Source organism: Periplaneta americana, chromosome 7, assembly GCF_040183065.1.
Source record: "Periplaneta americana isolate PAMFEO1 chromosome 7, P.americana_PAMFEO1_priV1, whole genome shotgun sequence".
NCBI classification, from domain to species: domain Eukaryota; kingdom Metazoa; phylum Arthropoda; class Insecta; order Blattodea; family Blattidae; genus Periplaneta; species Periplaneta americana.
The window spans coordinates 138,493,655-138,511,033 of NC_091123.1; the positions used below are offsets into that span (position 1 = coordinate 138,493,655).

The 17,379-nt window shown below is 37.9% G+C and overlaps 1 protein-coding gene across 4 annotated transcripts in view; it reads right to left on the bottom strand.

Moving 5' to 3' along the window:
• Positions 1 to 17,379, bottom strand: part of Galphao (G protein alpha o subunit) — a 571,293-nt gene that overhangs the window by 94,638 nt on the left and 459,276 nt on the right. For all 4 annotated transcript variants that reach the window (XM_069831369.1, XM_069831367.1, XM_069831370.1 and 1 more), the window contains exons 5-6: positions 12,387 to 12,515; positions 7,320 to 7,449 (exon numbers count right to left, since the gene is read on the bottom strand). In XM_069831369.1, the coding sequence (XP_069687470.1) occupies positions 7,320 to 7,449; positions 12,387 to 12,515 (259 nt within the window). The remainder of the gene's footprint in view (positions 1 to 7,319; positions 7,450 to 12,386; positions 12,516 to 17,379) is intronic.

A 17,379-nucleotide genomic window follows, 5' to 3' on the forward strand; every position in this document is an offset into this window, starting at 1 on the left:
TACAGCCTAACAAAATTCAATGAGCGGGTTGTTTGCCCTTGTCCTCCTAAGATTTAGTCCACACCTACACCTATTCTATCAGTCCCTCTTGAGGAGAGGGGCACGGGTTGGGGACTGCCCTCGCACGTAAACTGCTTGGGTCGACCCGGGATGGAATGATGTGCATGCCCTAAGGCCTCCCGCGCTACATATTCCCCTTCGGACCGCCACCAAACTCTCCTACAGCCTGCACAATCCTTTTTGCCTTTCCACGTAGGCATCACCACGTTCCTACAAACCACGAGTTACTATGGGATTCTCTCATTAAGAGACAGAATTCTTTAACATGCCGTAAATGACGAAGAGAGAATTCGACCTTAGTTTACTTTCGTAGAAGTCGTTTTAAAAAGATCTTATCCATTGCTATGGAACGGATTTGAGCCTTCTAACTTCCATAATTCGCGGAATGACGTCTATTTCTAGCACTAAATTACTGAGGGTGTTGCCACTGAGTTACATACATACGTCCGAGGAAGGATACTAATTGAGGACCGTTTTTGCAAAACTTGCTAACTGAAAAAAAACTAAATTTTACAGGAGAGACAAAACACTATAGTAAGCAAGTTTTGCTGTATGTCTCACTTATAGCAGAAAGCAAGTTTTGAAAAAACGATCACACTTTGACACACTACAATGAAGAGAAATAACCCAATTTTACTAAGACGCTTTGAACATCAAGTAGAGGCATGCCTTATGTTAACGAATCCATCAAAATCTCAATTTTGCAAATTTTGCAGTTAGCAAGTTTAGCAAAAACGGTCCTCAATTGTTCTCTCAACATAACAGAGGTTGTCACACTGGAAATCTCTGCACGGGAGAATAGAGAAAATAGTATGGAACTTCTCCTCCTGCACACTCGGATATCATCTCTGGTTACGATAAGGGGAGAGGATGGTATAATTTGAAAATTTTGTTTTCCAATTCATCCACATTTTTAATTGTTGTATATGGAAACAACATTGCTGAAAAAAATTAAATTCGAGCTCAGTTTTTGAAGAAAAAAAATTGGGGCCAAAATTTTGAAGAAAAAAAAAAAGTACCACTAAAATGGATATATCTCAGGCTGAAAATGGTGTCCATAATTCATTACAATATCAACAAAACTGAAGCCAACATGTGAACTGCATGTTTTTATAGAACTATGAAGGGATATTTTTCACATTCAACAAAGTAACAAATTTCTATTCCAGAGAAAAGTTTCCTAATAGCTTAAAGGATATGTGTTTCAAATATTATGTATATCACGTTAATAGTTCCAAAAATATATACAATTTTTTGTATCAGACTGAAGCAAAATAATTAAAGTTACGGGAAACTGCGATCAAAATATAGTGCCATTTAAAAACCTTGTGCATCAGAGCTTTAAACATGGCGTCACAGCAGTTGGCAGGGCCATTTTATGTAGACCTAATATATTTTTCACATACCAAAGAGTATTTTAAAGCATTTTTTTTTTAATTTACTGGTTTTCCACCATTGTTAACCATCTTTTCCTCTTGAAATCAGTGTGCATCAGAGCTTTAAAAATGCGTCTCAGCAACTGACATGGGCATAAATGCAAATTAAATTTTATGTAATATATTTTTTTCACATATTAAATTCCATTTTAAAGCAAAAAAAAAAATAAATAAATAAATAAATTCACTGGTTTTCCAGCATATTACATCCATCCTCTCTCCCTAAGATCAGATGCGAGACCATCATTTCGAAAGCAGCATGAATTGTCCAGCATTTCATGCATTATTGCCTGCAGGATGAGTAACTCAGTTCTTGCGCAAGTGCATTTTTTAATTTCCGAAATATAAAAAATTGCGTTATCAAAATTATAATTTTTGGAGCAGGAGGGAAAGATGGGAATCTATTTCCTGTCAATCTTTTTCTTTACCTGTGACGTGAATGTGGTTATGGCTAATGGAACGCCTTCGCACAACCCATCGGTGCTATCGTAAACGGAAGTTGGTACTAGCTGCAACCTTAAGAGCAACATCAGTTTGTATTTTGAAACCACTCGCGATGCTGTCAAACTGTTCCATATTAGCATATCTTATCTGTGCCTAATGACAGTGTCAATTTACACAGTTCCTGACGATAGCCAAGTCTCTGTAACTGCGTGCACCCTGCAACTTCTCTGTCGCGACTAGTATTGGGGTGTGAAAATATCTTTTTTAATTATTTAATGATGCTGTATCAACTACTAGGTTAGTTAGCGTCTATGGAATTGGTGATAGCGAGATGAGACCGAGAATTCGCCATAGATTACCTGATATTCGCTTTATGGTTGGGGGAAACCTCGGAAAAAACTTAACTAGATAACCAGCAAAGCGGAAATTGAAACCACGCCTGAGAGCAACTCCGGACCGGCAGGCATGCGCCTTAGCTCACTGAGCTGCGTCGGTGGCTTCGAAATATTCCTAATAGGAATATACTCGTGGCAATAAATTTAGTTGGGAATATTCCCGAGTGATTTATGAGAATATTTCCTAACCGGGATTTTGTTTTTAGTATTCTTAATTTGCTTTACTTTGGGAAATGTTATAAGCAGAGACCGAAACTTTGGCAGAATGCCTTTTTAAACGTGTTAAATCTATCTTCATTTTGAAAGTAAATCTGTAGAATTATACCTTTGTGATTGAAACGTCACAGTTTTATGTTGCCCTTTTCTGCCTTTTTTAAATATAAATGCCTAATTTACAAAATAAATGCTATTTTGGCTTTATTTGTTTATTTATCTATCATTTATTAATTTATTATTAAAAATTGCCTACAAGTATGATATGATATGATATGATATGATATATGATATAAGATATATTTCTTCACAGCACTTCTTTACATGTAATGGTGTACCTCACATTTCTGTATCCAGTGCCACAATTAACATATTATTACAATAACACAGTATTTGCAGTTCACGTCTACACACATGCTCCCAATTACGCAATGTACCTTTTTTGTTACTTGGTCAATCTCCCCTTCAGTATTTCCCTATATTTCATTTGCTATTCTCTATTTGTTCAATAATCCTAATCTATCTAATATTATCACACCCCCCCCCCCCCTTATCCTCTAACTACTATTCACTAAAATCTCAATTTCAATTTTTCTTTATAAATTATCATATTGCATTATTTGCTTATTTGTTTTTTTGACCTTTTATTTAATTACTGTTCCAACATTCAAATGTTAGTACTAAATTTTATGCTGTCACTTGTTCATTTCTCTAAACCCTTTCTCACTATTTTCACTCATTCCTATTTGCGCTCACTTCCACTTTCTCACTATTCTGCTTACACCTAAACCATTGTCACTATTCTCACTTCCTATAAATACTTATATTTTATTCTACACATCTGCTTATACACTTTCTCTCTCCCCTATACTTCTCGATCTTTTCCAGTTTCACTTTACTTGCAACTTTTGATCACAACCCCACTTTTTTTCTACACATATCAAATATCTCTGCTAAATCCTCAATTGTCTTACAAGTATATTTTAATTTATTTCTATAACCGCTACAATGAAAATGACTTCACCGAATGTATATTACTGTATTTCAGTCAGTTCATGTTCTCTTTGCAACAATGAGTGCTGCCGTGCAAAAATGTACTGTACTCTGCTCCAACCACGAGAAAGTCTTTGCGGAATGAAATGCAGGGGGGTGATGCTGTGAATGAATGTTGATGTCATATGATGTCATAAGGTCACACACATGGGTACTCCTATCTCTATTGGCTAGCTCTCACAGCACAAACAATAACATTGACAGACACATGTTTATACTACCCTAGTTACAAAATTAGATCACTGTTAATCTCCTGGGGCCGTATTCATAGACATTTTTAGCGCGGGCTTTCGGTGGATTATCAGCGTTTTTCGTATTCATAAACCAGTGCTAGCAATAGGATATGATTTGAATTCTGTACAAGTAACCAGTGGATAGCCGGGGCTAGCTTAGTACGCTCGTAGCGCGTGCTGCGAAATGTCTATGAATAGCACCCCTGGTCTTTTAATCTCTCCATACATATGCAGGAGAGCGCATGGTCTTTAAACTGACGTCATAACGATAATATCTACCTACTTCGCTCCAATATATGACGCAATAGTAAGCACATTCCTTTCACGGTTGATCTCCTGGTTGGAGAACAGTACTCCAACCACGAGAAAGTCTCCAGGGAATGAAACGAAGCGGGGTGATGCTGTGAATGAATGTTGATGTCATAAGATGTCATAAGGTCACACACGTGGCTACTCGTATCTCTATTGGCTATCTCTCAAAGCACAAACCATAACACTGATATAAACATTTTATACTACCCTAGTTACAAAATTAGATCACTGTTAATCTCCTGGTCTTTTAATCCCTCCATAAAGGAAATAACATATGCAGGAGAGCGCATGATTTTTAAACTGTCGTTATAACTCTAATATTATAGTTCCGTCGCTCTAATTTCCGGCAGCCAATCACGTTGCATATCGGCTACATTTAAACATGTACGTCTTGTGATTCGCTGGTGAAGACGTTAAGCATTTCCTAAGGCTGGATAAATACTTAATATAATCGCCCGCCATTTTGGCTCTTTCGTTGGCGTTCGCAGAAAGCACACGAGGACGTTATTTGCCGCTCAATTATTTGCTGAATTACAGTGCGTTTGATTTATTATCACAGAAGCTACGACATGATAATGTTTAACGGTGTGGCAAATAGATTCCTCATGTGGTAACTCGGCAACGAAAGAACAAAAATGGCGAACGATACTACCTACCTAGACTTTATAGAGCCTTCACTTCCTAAGACGTAAGCAAAGAGGAGTCACGCCGGGAATAACAGCGTCGCGACTATATCTATCTACTTCGCTCCAATAGATGACGCAATAGTAAGCACATTCCTCTCACGGTTTATCTCCTGGTTGGAGAACAGTATAACAGTAAGCGTTTTAATTATCGCTTGTGTTTATTTGACAAGGCAACAATGAGTGCGGGTCTAACGTTATTTTTCTTCCACTTTTCATTGCGACGTTGTTGTAGCTAGCTAAATATTTCATATCGCAATATATCAGTACAACCAAACACAAAAATGCACTTTCCAAGGCTACTGGGAAGAAGATTTCTTTGCTACCAACAGTAATTGCAACATCGAGTCGAAAATCTCAATTTGCATTCGACTTATGTATGGCTTTTCTTGATGCCGAAATCCCTTTGTGGAAAGTGCAAGGTAGTGGGTCTAGTGCAAGGTTTTTGTAATTGCCTTTTATTGCGTATTTTAACTATTTATGTCTTTTTGCCTGCCTATTTTAGCTATTCATGATGCCTTTTTGCCTGCCTATTTTAATGATTCATAATGCCTAAAATTCCGGTCTCTGGTTATAACTTACAACTCAACGGAAACCTACGACCTGTAGATTATTGGCAATAATTGCATGAATATTTCCGCATTCTAACAGAAACAAAGAGTATGCCTATAATAAATCAAAGAACATGAGAAAACATACAGAGCTCAAAGAAATTGTTGCATGTTATTTTATTGCAAACTTCTGAAGAAATATGCAAATTTATTTTTTTTTCTCGCTGTTATTTATACTCGCTTTAACATCTTTGGTCATATTGCGAGTTAATCTTTTTGGGTGAAATCCGAAGGCCTGTGTACTATTGTTGAGTACTGTTCTATTGTTGTGAACTAGATGGCGACTGTATATGTATTAGTGATTTGTTATGAATATGATTTCGGTGATGAATGAGGGCGGTGATATTCAGGAATGTTGTGCCCCGAATTTCCTGGCATTTGCCTTACGGTTGAGGGAAAACCCTGAAAAACCTCAACCAGAAAATTCAACCCGACCGGGAATCGAACCCGGGCCCTCTGAGTAAGAGACCAGGATGCTAACCACCCACACTACAGAGGTGGTAAAATTTATTTTTGTGTTAAGTTATAACACAAGTTTACAACAAACTAATACGCAGCAATTTTCAGCAAAAAAATATATATCGGATACGTAATAAATTTGCAATAAAACAATATGCAACAATATCATTGAGCATTGTATTAATTTTTGTTAAACATATTTCAATATGTATTATTATAACAGGACTTTATTCCCTGTCAACACTCCTTGGTTATTAGAAATAACCAGCTGCATAAAGAATTAGTAGTTAACCCTGTTTCCGAATACATAACCTGCTTACTGTTGGAGAAAAATTCTATGGACCTCTTTATAAAGTTACTGGTGCTCAATATTATGACCTTAGTAAAAAATCTAATTCAAGTTTCGACAAAAACTACCTCAAGATTTGCTTCTGTAATATGAACTATCCTCTATCTAACAGTCTTACTAATAAAAACTCTTATACAGACGTTTAACCGTCTTATACGACATGTGTAAATGTCTTACTAATAATCACTACATACGTCGAGTATAACAATACAACTGTTACACAGCTACGTCATAGTTTCGTCATTACTTCATTATGAAAGGTAATATAATAACTGAGATTCTCTATTGCATCAGATAGTGCGCGCTAGTGTGCCGCAATAAGTATCGATAGTACAACTGAGCCTGATCGATTACCACGCTATATTTTAGTCAAAGAGTACAGCTACAGCAATATTATTCTAATTATTCTGTGCTCTTTGGTTTGTTCTTCTGTGGATACAAATCAACCATCATCATAAAATGACAATCGATACGAACAGCTGTTAGAGGAGCGGCCATTTTTTTCTCTATATACAACGCTTAAACAATGCGGATTTCGTGTATATAATTACTGCAAAGCAATCCCCATGTATAGTTACAGACTGTTTATACATCCATCGCTTATGCATGGTTTATTAGTAACGTTTTATGTCTCAACTCTGCATAAGTCTCGTATAAAAACTATAAACTGTTTATTAGTATGATCGTAAACGTTTAAACAGTTACGATATTATTTCATAATTTGTACTTAGAGTAAGTATGTTTATTATTGTTGAGGAGTCTTTTAGACTGAGCTCTTTTATGTATTATTCTGTGTATTTTAACTCGAATCTGAAATAGCAATGAAATTACTGACAACTGAAAAACGGGATATTTTGTGTAAAGTTGTAAAACAGTTAATAATTATTAAAGAAACGTAAGATATCTTTGTCCATATTTAAATGATTTCCTGTGTAACACAATTTTCAGTGTGTTTCAGTGATACCACTTAATTTTAACACTTTTTTCATTTGTGACTGGACATTTTTCAGGAAATATTCTCGATGGAAAAGTTGCCAGGAATTTACCCGTCACTAGGTGCGACGCACTTACCGTAGTCTCGTCTTCGTGCAAGACCTGGTCATACTCGGACATGGCAACGCAGAATATGATCGCTGTTACATCTTCGAAGCAATGGATCCACTTCTTTCGTTCCGACCTCTGGCCACCCACATCGAACAATCTGCAACACAATTACAAGTCATTACGCCTGAGCGACGTGAATTAAAACTAGGATAATGATACCCATCGAGCACAGAAGTGTCCTATCAGAAGTCGTGAGGAACAAGTACATAACTTCACGTCTACATACAGTACACAGTAAAAACTTTACGCAGACAGGTTTGCCTTCCTGCGTCAAGAGTATGGCAGTTTCTTCCTCAACTTGCTTCACATCACAGAGCAGTTCAGATTTTTTAAAATTAACTTATGAGTCAGAACTAAATCGCTGCATATCCAACACAAAGTTTTTAAGGAGATTTTTACGTAAACGTATGGAAAAATCATTATAAATCTGCAGATAATATTTAAAATGTAGATAAAAGGTAGAGAGCTACAGAAGAGCGCTTACAACCGGTTTCCATTCGACCGGTCAGGGTGCATACGACCGAATGTTCCACCTTCAACCGGTTGCTCCTGATGTTTTGCAGGCTAGACAGAACACTGACATTTTCTGAGTACACAAACGGAGTAACAATAACTGAAGAAAATTTATTGTATGTATATTCACATATTATGAGGCCTCGCCATCCTTATTGAATAATCAAGACTAGTTTCTGTAAGTAGTCAACATGTAGATACCTATTATTGGAGAAAAATTCGTTCCGGCACCGGGAATCAAACCCAGGACCTCTCAGCTGTGCCGAGACCCGATTCACTGTGCCGGCCGAACTTCGATCTGGGTTCGATTTCCGGTGCCGGAATAAATTTTCCTCCAGTAATAGATATTTATCTTATGTGTAATTTAAAAAATGCATTTGCTTAATATAGACCTAAAATTGATTAGACACTTTATTACACTAATATATAGATGGATAAATGAACACCGGTAACAACAAAGGAAATAAGTGTGAAGTATAATATGAAATCTGGTATGTAAAGATACGCAAGAATAGAATAAATTACAATTACTTACTAAATGAAGAGTCCACTGCAAGAATGATGGATGCCACTTTCTTGTCGAAAATGAACCAAGACTGTCAATGCATAGCTTAAGACATATAGAATGTACATAGAGAGTTATATGGCATTAACACTGATAGTCGTTGTCCAGTAATGATCGGAAAATCACAGTTATGCTTTGAGCGCTAAGCATTTCAAACTTTCAATTGCTTCTCCTGCAAAATGTATTCCAAATGACATCCATCATTCTTGCAGTGGACTCTCCAAATATAAGAGCAAATAAGTACATACATTCTAGTGTAACATTTACACTTTAAGCTCAAAATGTATACCTCCAAAACAGCAATTCTTAACGTCTTTTAATTACTATAAGCATATGTATTATTATTTAATTAATAAATCATTTTTAAAAAGATATAAACAAGAGCACTCCCAAGCTCTAAAGCTTGCACTTCCACGATGTATATTTTGTTGTAATACCTGGATGAATGAATGAATCAGCTAATGAATAAATTTAAAGACTGAATGAACCATCAATCAGTGAATCAATGAATCCATGGATGAATGAATCAATGAAGCGATGGATAAATGAATCAATGAGCCGATAAATGGATGGACGATGGATGATTTATTTACTGATTAAATGTACTGAGAGAGGAAGAATTATATCAATTAAATGGTAAGCCTACACGATGATAATCACATCCTTGCAAGGACTCTTGGAAGTCTTGCATAGCTCAATGTGGTTTGCCCTTGCCGTCCATCCACAAAGAGTGAGAAACAACTAGAATATTCGTTAAACCGAACCTGAGACACTCCGCGAGACGGAAGAGCTTTGCATACTGACTACAGCGCCAGGCGTTCAATAACAATATTATACTTTCTATTTTTCGCAACCAGTTTTGCACGACTCTACATCAGGGTTCGAAATGGCTATTGCCCGTTTCGAATCGCTTTAATTTGGTATGAATTATAGGTCTATATGATATTTCAATACATTTTTCAATCACATGTGAAATAAGTTGTTAAAAATACTAACAACGACAACGTCGGTATTATTTTATTGTGTTATATTTCGTATAAGCACTAGTGGTGGGGTGTGATTTGAAGACCTGTGATTTTGTCGCTATGACAGGTTTGTCGGCAGTTCTGACTGTGACTGTAGTTCGAAAATCACAGCTGATCATTCCATACAAAATTTTAAGAATATGCCAGTGATTTCATGGATTTTTTGGGGCTTTTAATATAATAATGGCATTATAAAAGTAAATCAAACTGCCAACTATGACCGCCATATCATTAACATTTTAGTCATACGGTTGACTAAAAACGAGTGGCAGTTATATTTACAATATTCTAGACACTCTGTATAAGTGTCATCGAAACTAAAGAGACAACAAGACAAGTAGGTCTATTCATAATTAATTTCTGTAATCTGGCAATAGAGACGGTAATACGTGGAGACAAAAACAACCTACAAACATTTTTAAATGAACAGAAGTTGAAACATCAGGTCGAAATATATTTTATATAGACAATATTAACTTATTTCTAATTGTGAATATTAAAATTTTAATTCTTTCAATAAATTATAGTCTTATTTACTTCTAAACTCATTTCGCTTTGATAAAATACATAGCCTATATTTATTTTAAAAAATCCAATTTAAATATTCAAGACTCTGTATATAGGCGAAAAATAATGAGCATTAGCTTTTACTTTTTAGGTGAAAAAATATTGTGAAACAAAAAAGTAGGCCTATCCAGAATGTAGATTCGTTTTACTTATTGTGAGAATAATCTTCTGTTGTACAGTAGTGGCAAAAAACCGGACCGACCCTTGTAGCTGATTTCAGAGCCTTGTGTACTCATAGCACGGTAGACTAGTAACTAAGACTTTCGTGGTTCGAATCCTGCCTGGGAAGGAAACTTTTTTTTTGTTTCTTTTATTTATTTATTCCCAATACTTTTCGATTGCAGCGATATTTTGCTACTTAATTAACTTATTATTCCCAGAACATGAATTTTACCTGCAATAGAAAAGTATTGAGAATAAATTTGAATAAGGAACAAAAAAAAGTTTCCTTCCCAGGCAAGATTCGAACCACAAAAGTCTTAGATACCAGTCTATCGTGCTCTGGAGTGAACAAGGCTCTGAAATCAGCTACAAGGGTCGGTCCGGTTTTTTTTTTTTGCCGCTACTGTACATAAAATGGCTTTGAATAAATATTTTGTTTGTTATTAAGTACACGTGACAGTATATTTTGTAGGTGAGTAGCATTCTCAATGTTCAGTGCCTATACTGCCCTACACGAATAAGCAGATGTAACACACGAAACGAAACGGAGCTGGCACACGAGTCAGAGCCCTCCTTTGCAAGCGAAGTTAGTATGATCCATGTGCATCTAACTTGCACTCAAAGTAACCAAACGCAGGACTCTACTTATTACTGAGGAGAGTGAGAAAAAAAATGTGATAAAGCCCAATGAACATAATGAATGCTTGTGGGTTTCTTCATTCATACTTAAATAGCATGTTCTTTCATTCTCACTCCAACATCAATTTTATTTACATGTTCTTAAAGGTATGCTTGCAGACACATCAAAATGAAAGGCCGATCACAAATTGCGAGAAGCAGCGCATAAATATAAGTACAGTACGATTATTTAGTCCTGACAGTCAGGCGATCTGCGCCGGGTCAGGCGAGTCCATTAACTTACGCCAAGGGATGTTCAGGTTAGTCTGTTGCCTGCAGTCAGAGCGATCGGATGTCTCGCATGCGGTATAGCGTTGTGTTACCGGTACAGTTGAGCTGTACTGCATTCTTTTAGGGACCGCTCGCCCTTATCTCTACTCCGGAACTCTCCCCACTACTACTATTACTTCCCCTCTTTCGCGTCGCTGAGCTGTAAGGACTAAATAATCGAGCTGTAAGCATCAACGCTCAGTGCAAATGCTTACGGAGTTCAATAGTACTAAGTAGTCATAAAGTTTTAATTATCACCTCGAAAAAATGAAGCTGCGACAATGAAACTTGGTGATGGTGTTAGTCCTTTTCTACATATTCACCCTTCAACGCGACACACTTTTCCCAACGATGGATGACTTGACGGAGGCCTTGGTTGTAGAAGTCTGCATTTTGGCTGTTCAGGAAACGTTCCACCTCAAAAATCACCTCGTTGTCATTTTGGAAATGCCTGCCACGCAATGGTTTCTTCATCCGAGGAAAGAGGAAGAAGTCACTGGGTACATATCAGGAGAATACGGGGAGTGAGGCAAAATTTGATAGCCTAAAGAAGCGGCTTGTGTGACTGTGTCCTGTGCAGAATGAGCTGGGGCGTTGTCATGAAGCAAAAGGACCCCCTTCGACAGCTTCCCGCGACGCTTCTTCCTGTAACCTCGTCAGGAGATTTCGGTAGTATGCTCCTGTGATGGTTTGGCCCTTCTGAGCATAATCTGTCAGCACCACACCTTGGATGTCCCAAAAAACACTCAGCATCACCTTGCCCGATGATGGTTGGGTCTTCGCCTTTTTCGGCGGTGGTGAATCCACGTGTTCCACTGCTTGCTTTGCTCCTTTGTCACCCAGTGACTTCTTCCTCTTTCCTCGGATGAAGAAACCATTGCGTGGCAAGCATTTCCAGAATGACGAGGTGATTTTTGAGGTGGAACGTTTCCTGAACAGCCAAAATGCAGACTTCTACAACCAGGGCCTCCGTCAAGTCATCCATCGTTGGGAAAAATGTGTCGCGTTGAAGGGTGAATATGTAGAAAAGGACTAACACCATCACCAAGTTTCATGGTCGGAGCTTCATTTTTTCGAGGTGATAATTAAAACTTTATGACTACCCCTCGTATAAATATTAGAAAGGCCTGTTAGTTCATGTCTTCAAGGATATTAAACATATTCTAATGAATTATATTCAAAGAAGACAATAACCAAGATGATGTATTTCAGAAATACGCTTGAATTTTGGTAATAAAATATTTTGAGACTTACTTGAAATTTAAGTTTTTGAAGGAAAAGTGAACCTCGACGATTCCTGTCGTCTTGACTCTTGTCCGCAGGATATCTTGCTCCGTAGGTTGGTATTCTTTGGCTCCTAGACGGTCCAAATCATCCAAGAAACTGCAAGAAGGAAATATTTAAACATACTATAAGGAATATAGAGTCAAACCTCGATATCTCGAGGTGCATAAGGGATAATGCGAGTTATCGAAAATTAAAAATATAGAAAATATGCCAAAAAAAAGTCTCCAGTAACGTTACGGCACTAATGCAGAAGGTGTAAGGTGTAATCAACTGCCGTAATGTCCTAATACTACCACTGTAGATCTAACAACGATTTTAATGCTATAAATAGATGTCGGTACTTATTTTCGATCAATTTCATATTAATAAACTAATGTTTGCAAGCACATTTTCTTTTTAAGTGAATGAACCGGATTAATCTAATTGTTGTGACTTCTTAGTACCATCTTCACATTTCCAAATCCGTTCCAGATACTGTAATACTCAAAGCTGCTCGGGATAGTAAACAATGGCAGCACACTAACCACTACACTACTGGTTTTAGCAGAACTGTAAATAACGCAGTAATTAAAGTCCATCATATTTTGGGAACTAGTGTCAGTTCAGTCTTTCTTTTCTGTAGAGGCGTAAGCATTTATAACTATGATATCGCACCATCTACCCTTAAGTACTAAATACGATAACCTGTCACTAGTAAATTCGACCTTTTTTACTGCTGATTTTATTCTTTTATGAGCAAAGAATCCTGTTCCTAATTTGTTATTATTGTTTCCTTCCCCATAATACAACAAGTAATCTCGTATTTGTGATATGCCATTCCCATCTAACCTAACCTCTTGTACTCCCACTAAGTCTATTTTACATCTAGTTAGTTCTTTTGTTACTAATGTTACCCCTTCTGTTCTATAAAGACTAGTTACGTTCCACGTACAAAATCTCATAACCTTATTCCTTTGCTGAGGTCGTGCCAGAGAATCAGTCCCATTCCGAGGCTTATTGTATGGATTCGTAACAAGCTGTTTTTTACGGTGATGGGTTGTTAGCCCTTCGCCCGACCCCCAAAGCTGGAGGACCATCCTTTATCGGGTGTCCACGACTGCTTATTCAATATATTTGCAGCTACCCTCCATATCCGGAGGCCATCTCCTCTATCCGCAACCTGAGGACGCGTCATTGGGAGGAAATTAAACGCAGAATAAATATGGGAAATGCGTGTTATATTCGATTGAGAAACTTTTGTCATCTATTCTGTTGTCAAAAAATCTGAAAGTTAGAATTTATGAAACAGTTATATTACCGGTTGTTCTGTATGGTTGTGAAACTTGGACTCTCACTTTGAAAGAGCAACAGAGATTAACGGTGTTTGAGAATAAGGTTCTTAGGAAAATATTTGGGGCTAAGAGCGTTGAAGTTACAGGAGAATGGAGAAAGTTACACAACGCAAAACTGCACGCATTGTATTCTTCACCTGACATAATTAAGAACATTAAATCCAGACGTTTGAGATGGGCAGGGCATGTAGCACGTATGGGCGAATCCAGAAATGCATATAGAGTGTTAGTTGGGAGTCCGGAGGGAAAAAGACCCTTGGGGAGGCCGAGACGTAGACGGGAGGATTAATATTAAAATGGATTTGAGGGAGGTGGAATATGATGATAGAGAGTGGATTAATCTTGCACAGGATAGGGACCGATGCGATGGCGGGCTTATGTGAGGGCGGCAATGAACCTGCGAGTTCCTCAAAAGCCATTTGTAAGCAAGTGTGAGTTTAGTCGTCAGGAATCACGTTTATTAAGCGAAAAATACTCGTATTTTCAAGTTCCTGTGAATTTATACACCCTGTGAATGGTTACTGTATGCTTTTTACTCTTTGTTTGAAAAGAAAAAGTATGTTTCAAACTACATAAGCTTTAGATGAAACAAAAGTACCCAAGCTCTCAAATTGATGTGATTGCTCGGAACTGAAATGACGAGTAACCCATTAAGAGCATGTGATTCCTCGATAACAACTGTTTAAAGGAACCAAGCAGACATGTTAATGGTAAATAAGCAGTAAAATTTAATGTTCCGGAAATAATTACTTTGTATATTAAGAACGACATTATTACCCCCGACATGTTGGACCGGTGCCCACGTTGTGAGCATCAGCGGTGCAGCAGACAATTTTGTACACATTGTCCAACGATTCGACTTTTTTTTTATGTAGAACTAACCATATCCGTGCGGTTCTTTCCACTTGTTATAAATAAATATCATGGAGAAAACGGTACAGATGCAGTGACGGCTCGTGAACTTGTGGATTGGGAGAGCTGCAGTAGCTTTCGGTACATACAAATTTCACTTCTTGATACCATTACTAATAAGTATAGGACAAAAATAAATGCACTACATATCGAAAAACCAAAACTTCCTGACTTAGTTGGGAGATGTCTGTGGGACCATTTGCTAATCCCTAAGAAAAAGTAATACCATCGATTTCAGTCTGAATTTCAGATCGGCAGACACTCAACTTACAATCTACCAGTTCATTCTGAATTGTCTTAGAATAACCTTAAACAGTGACATGTTCCAAATGATTTTTGAGAGCCTCGTTTAGATTACTCACGAACTGTAGCAACCCACGAAACACATCAGGGTTCTTCGAATCGCTTTTTCATCCTGTCCCCTAAGGGGAAGTTCATATTGGCCACAAAATTTGATACAATCAATTTCTTTTTTTAAATAATTTCACGATTTTTTCTCACTTCTTGATTATGTTTGAGAATGTTTGTTCTGTTCGTTTCATTTAATTGCACAGCAGTATGAGTTGCGTAACATAGCCAATGAAACAACATTTTTCAGGTGAGACTGCGAAGATTCGTGCATTTTGCTTTTTAGGGGCAAATGTCCTAAATCTGTCACACCACTCCTAGTCCATGCAGCATCACCACCGAAGAGGAGGCAAGGAAAACAAAATACAGATTTTTTTTTGTTCACAACCACGTAACCACAAATGCTTAGCGTAAATTTCATTGTAATACTTCCTACATATATACACTATTTCGGCTGGATGAAGCTTAAGTAAGATTTAAGTCGGGTAACGGACGACCCTTTAATTTCACTTCATTACATCAATATTCTCCGCAAGGGAAAAATAAAATTAATATTCTGTAATTCACACACACTCATGCTTGCACATTTGCACTGGTTAAGTTACGGTATTAAGACGTCACACCAAAGCAACACTCAGATATACTGATGGTCAACAATTTTCTAAAACTGGAAAAGAAGTTTTTTTTCGTATTTTACGTGCTATATCAAAAGGATTCTACTCGTGCAATCATTTTGAGTTAAGGCAAATATTAGGTTCTGCTGGAGGCTGGATATATACGTAATAATAAGGCAAAAGAGAATATTAATTTCGTTATATTAACTCGATAAGATTCTACAACAATAAGTACGTGAAAAGAAAATAAAAATTGTCATTAAGTTTCAAGGGAATAGAGAATAGCGGTGTGGGAGGAGAGGAAAGATCTCTTGTTGCCTGGCTCTGCAACCACTGCAGCGAAAATGGGTTTTAAACAACGGCAGTTTTCCTCTGCTCCCCTTCACCTCTCTACCCCCTGACCTAGCAAGACACACTCTCTATGAGCTGACCATCCTGCAGATCCCAGGACGACTTTGAATGCAATGTCAATTCCAATACAGTCGACGCGCAAAAAGATTATGCATAAGATAATAGTACATATTCCCGGCCAGATGAAATATAAAGCAATTTACCAATAAAAGCTGTAACAATTCTTCTAAAAATTAAAGTAAATATTATTTTTATTTTCCTGTCAAAGCAGGGAGTGCTGCAGCTCCGCAGCTCTTATGGACGAGCCGCACCTGTACAGATGACATTCCGCAACGGAGGCCGAGAAGCTAAGGAGGACAGAATATACATAGGATCAGACCCTCTCAGGGCAGTTAACAGCTTCAAATACCTGGGTCTAACTCTGCAAACCACCGCCAGGTCATTTAGAATACACATAAAATCCCGAGCAGCAGCAGCCACAAAAGCCATGTATGACATCCAGGCGATATCCAGAATATCACTCAAAACCGCCATGGTCTTGTTCAACGCAAAAATAGTTCCCATCGCAACCTACGGAATAGACCTCATATGGGAAAAGCTGAGCCTAAAAGACTGAATGACTCTGGAAGCAGTGAAGTCACGATTTCTGAAAGCCACCTTGGGTATCTCCAAATACACAAAGTCGAGGCTAGCATACGAACTCGCCAGGGAACCCTTCTTCATAGAAGACCTACGTATGAGGCTCCCATCTACCGACAACTCAAAGAAACTTCTACACGAAAGGGAGAAAAAGAGAAGGGACATATGGTTGGATTTTTAGACAACAGAAGCCATGACAAACATCCTGGACCGACGCATATCAAGATCTCCGACACCTAGTGAACTCAATAGCGGTACATGGATACCACCACAAAATATGCAAGACCAAGTGCTTCCACGAACCCGGGAACAACTGTGTGTGTGAACTGTGCGAGCAACCGTGTGACCGATACCACGTAACCAAGTGCAAAAAACGAATGAAATCCCTGGTAGAGCCGAGACGAGATGTTATGGCACCAACCTGCGCGAAGTTTTAAATTGCCGGCCAGCAGGCTATACTCTATTTTTTTTTTTCATGGAATGCAGTTTCATAGAAAGGACTTTGCCGACAGACCTTCTACTGCCCCCTACTAATTGGTTGTCATAAATAAATGTCTTCCTTACTGTGAAGGAAATCTTGTCTTCTCTTGTTAGTAACCAATCACAACCCTCGTTCAGAAGAATTGACAGGTGCCCGTCAAATCCACGTGGACGCAGAGTTGCCGCATCTTTTCCGAATTCCAAGAATCCCGTCAGTTTCACTGCATAATTTCGAAGGTCATCAGGATTGTGGCATCTATGCAATGTTGGGACGAGGGGACAGGA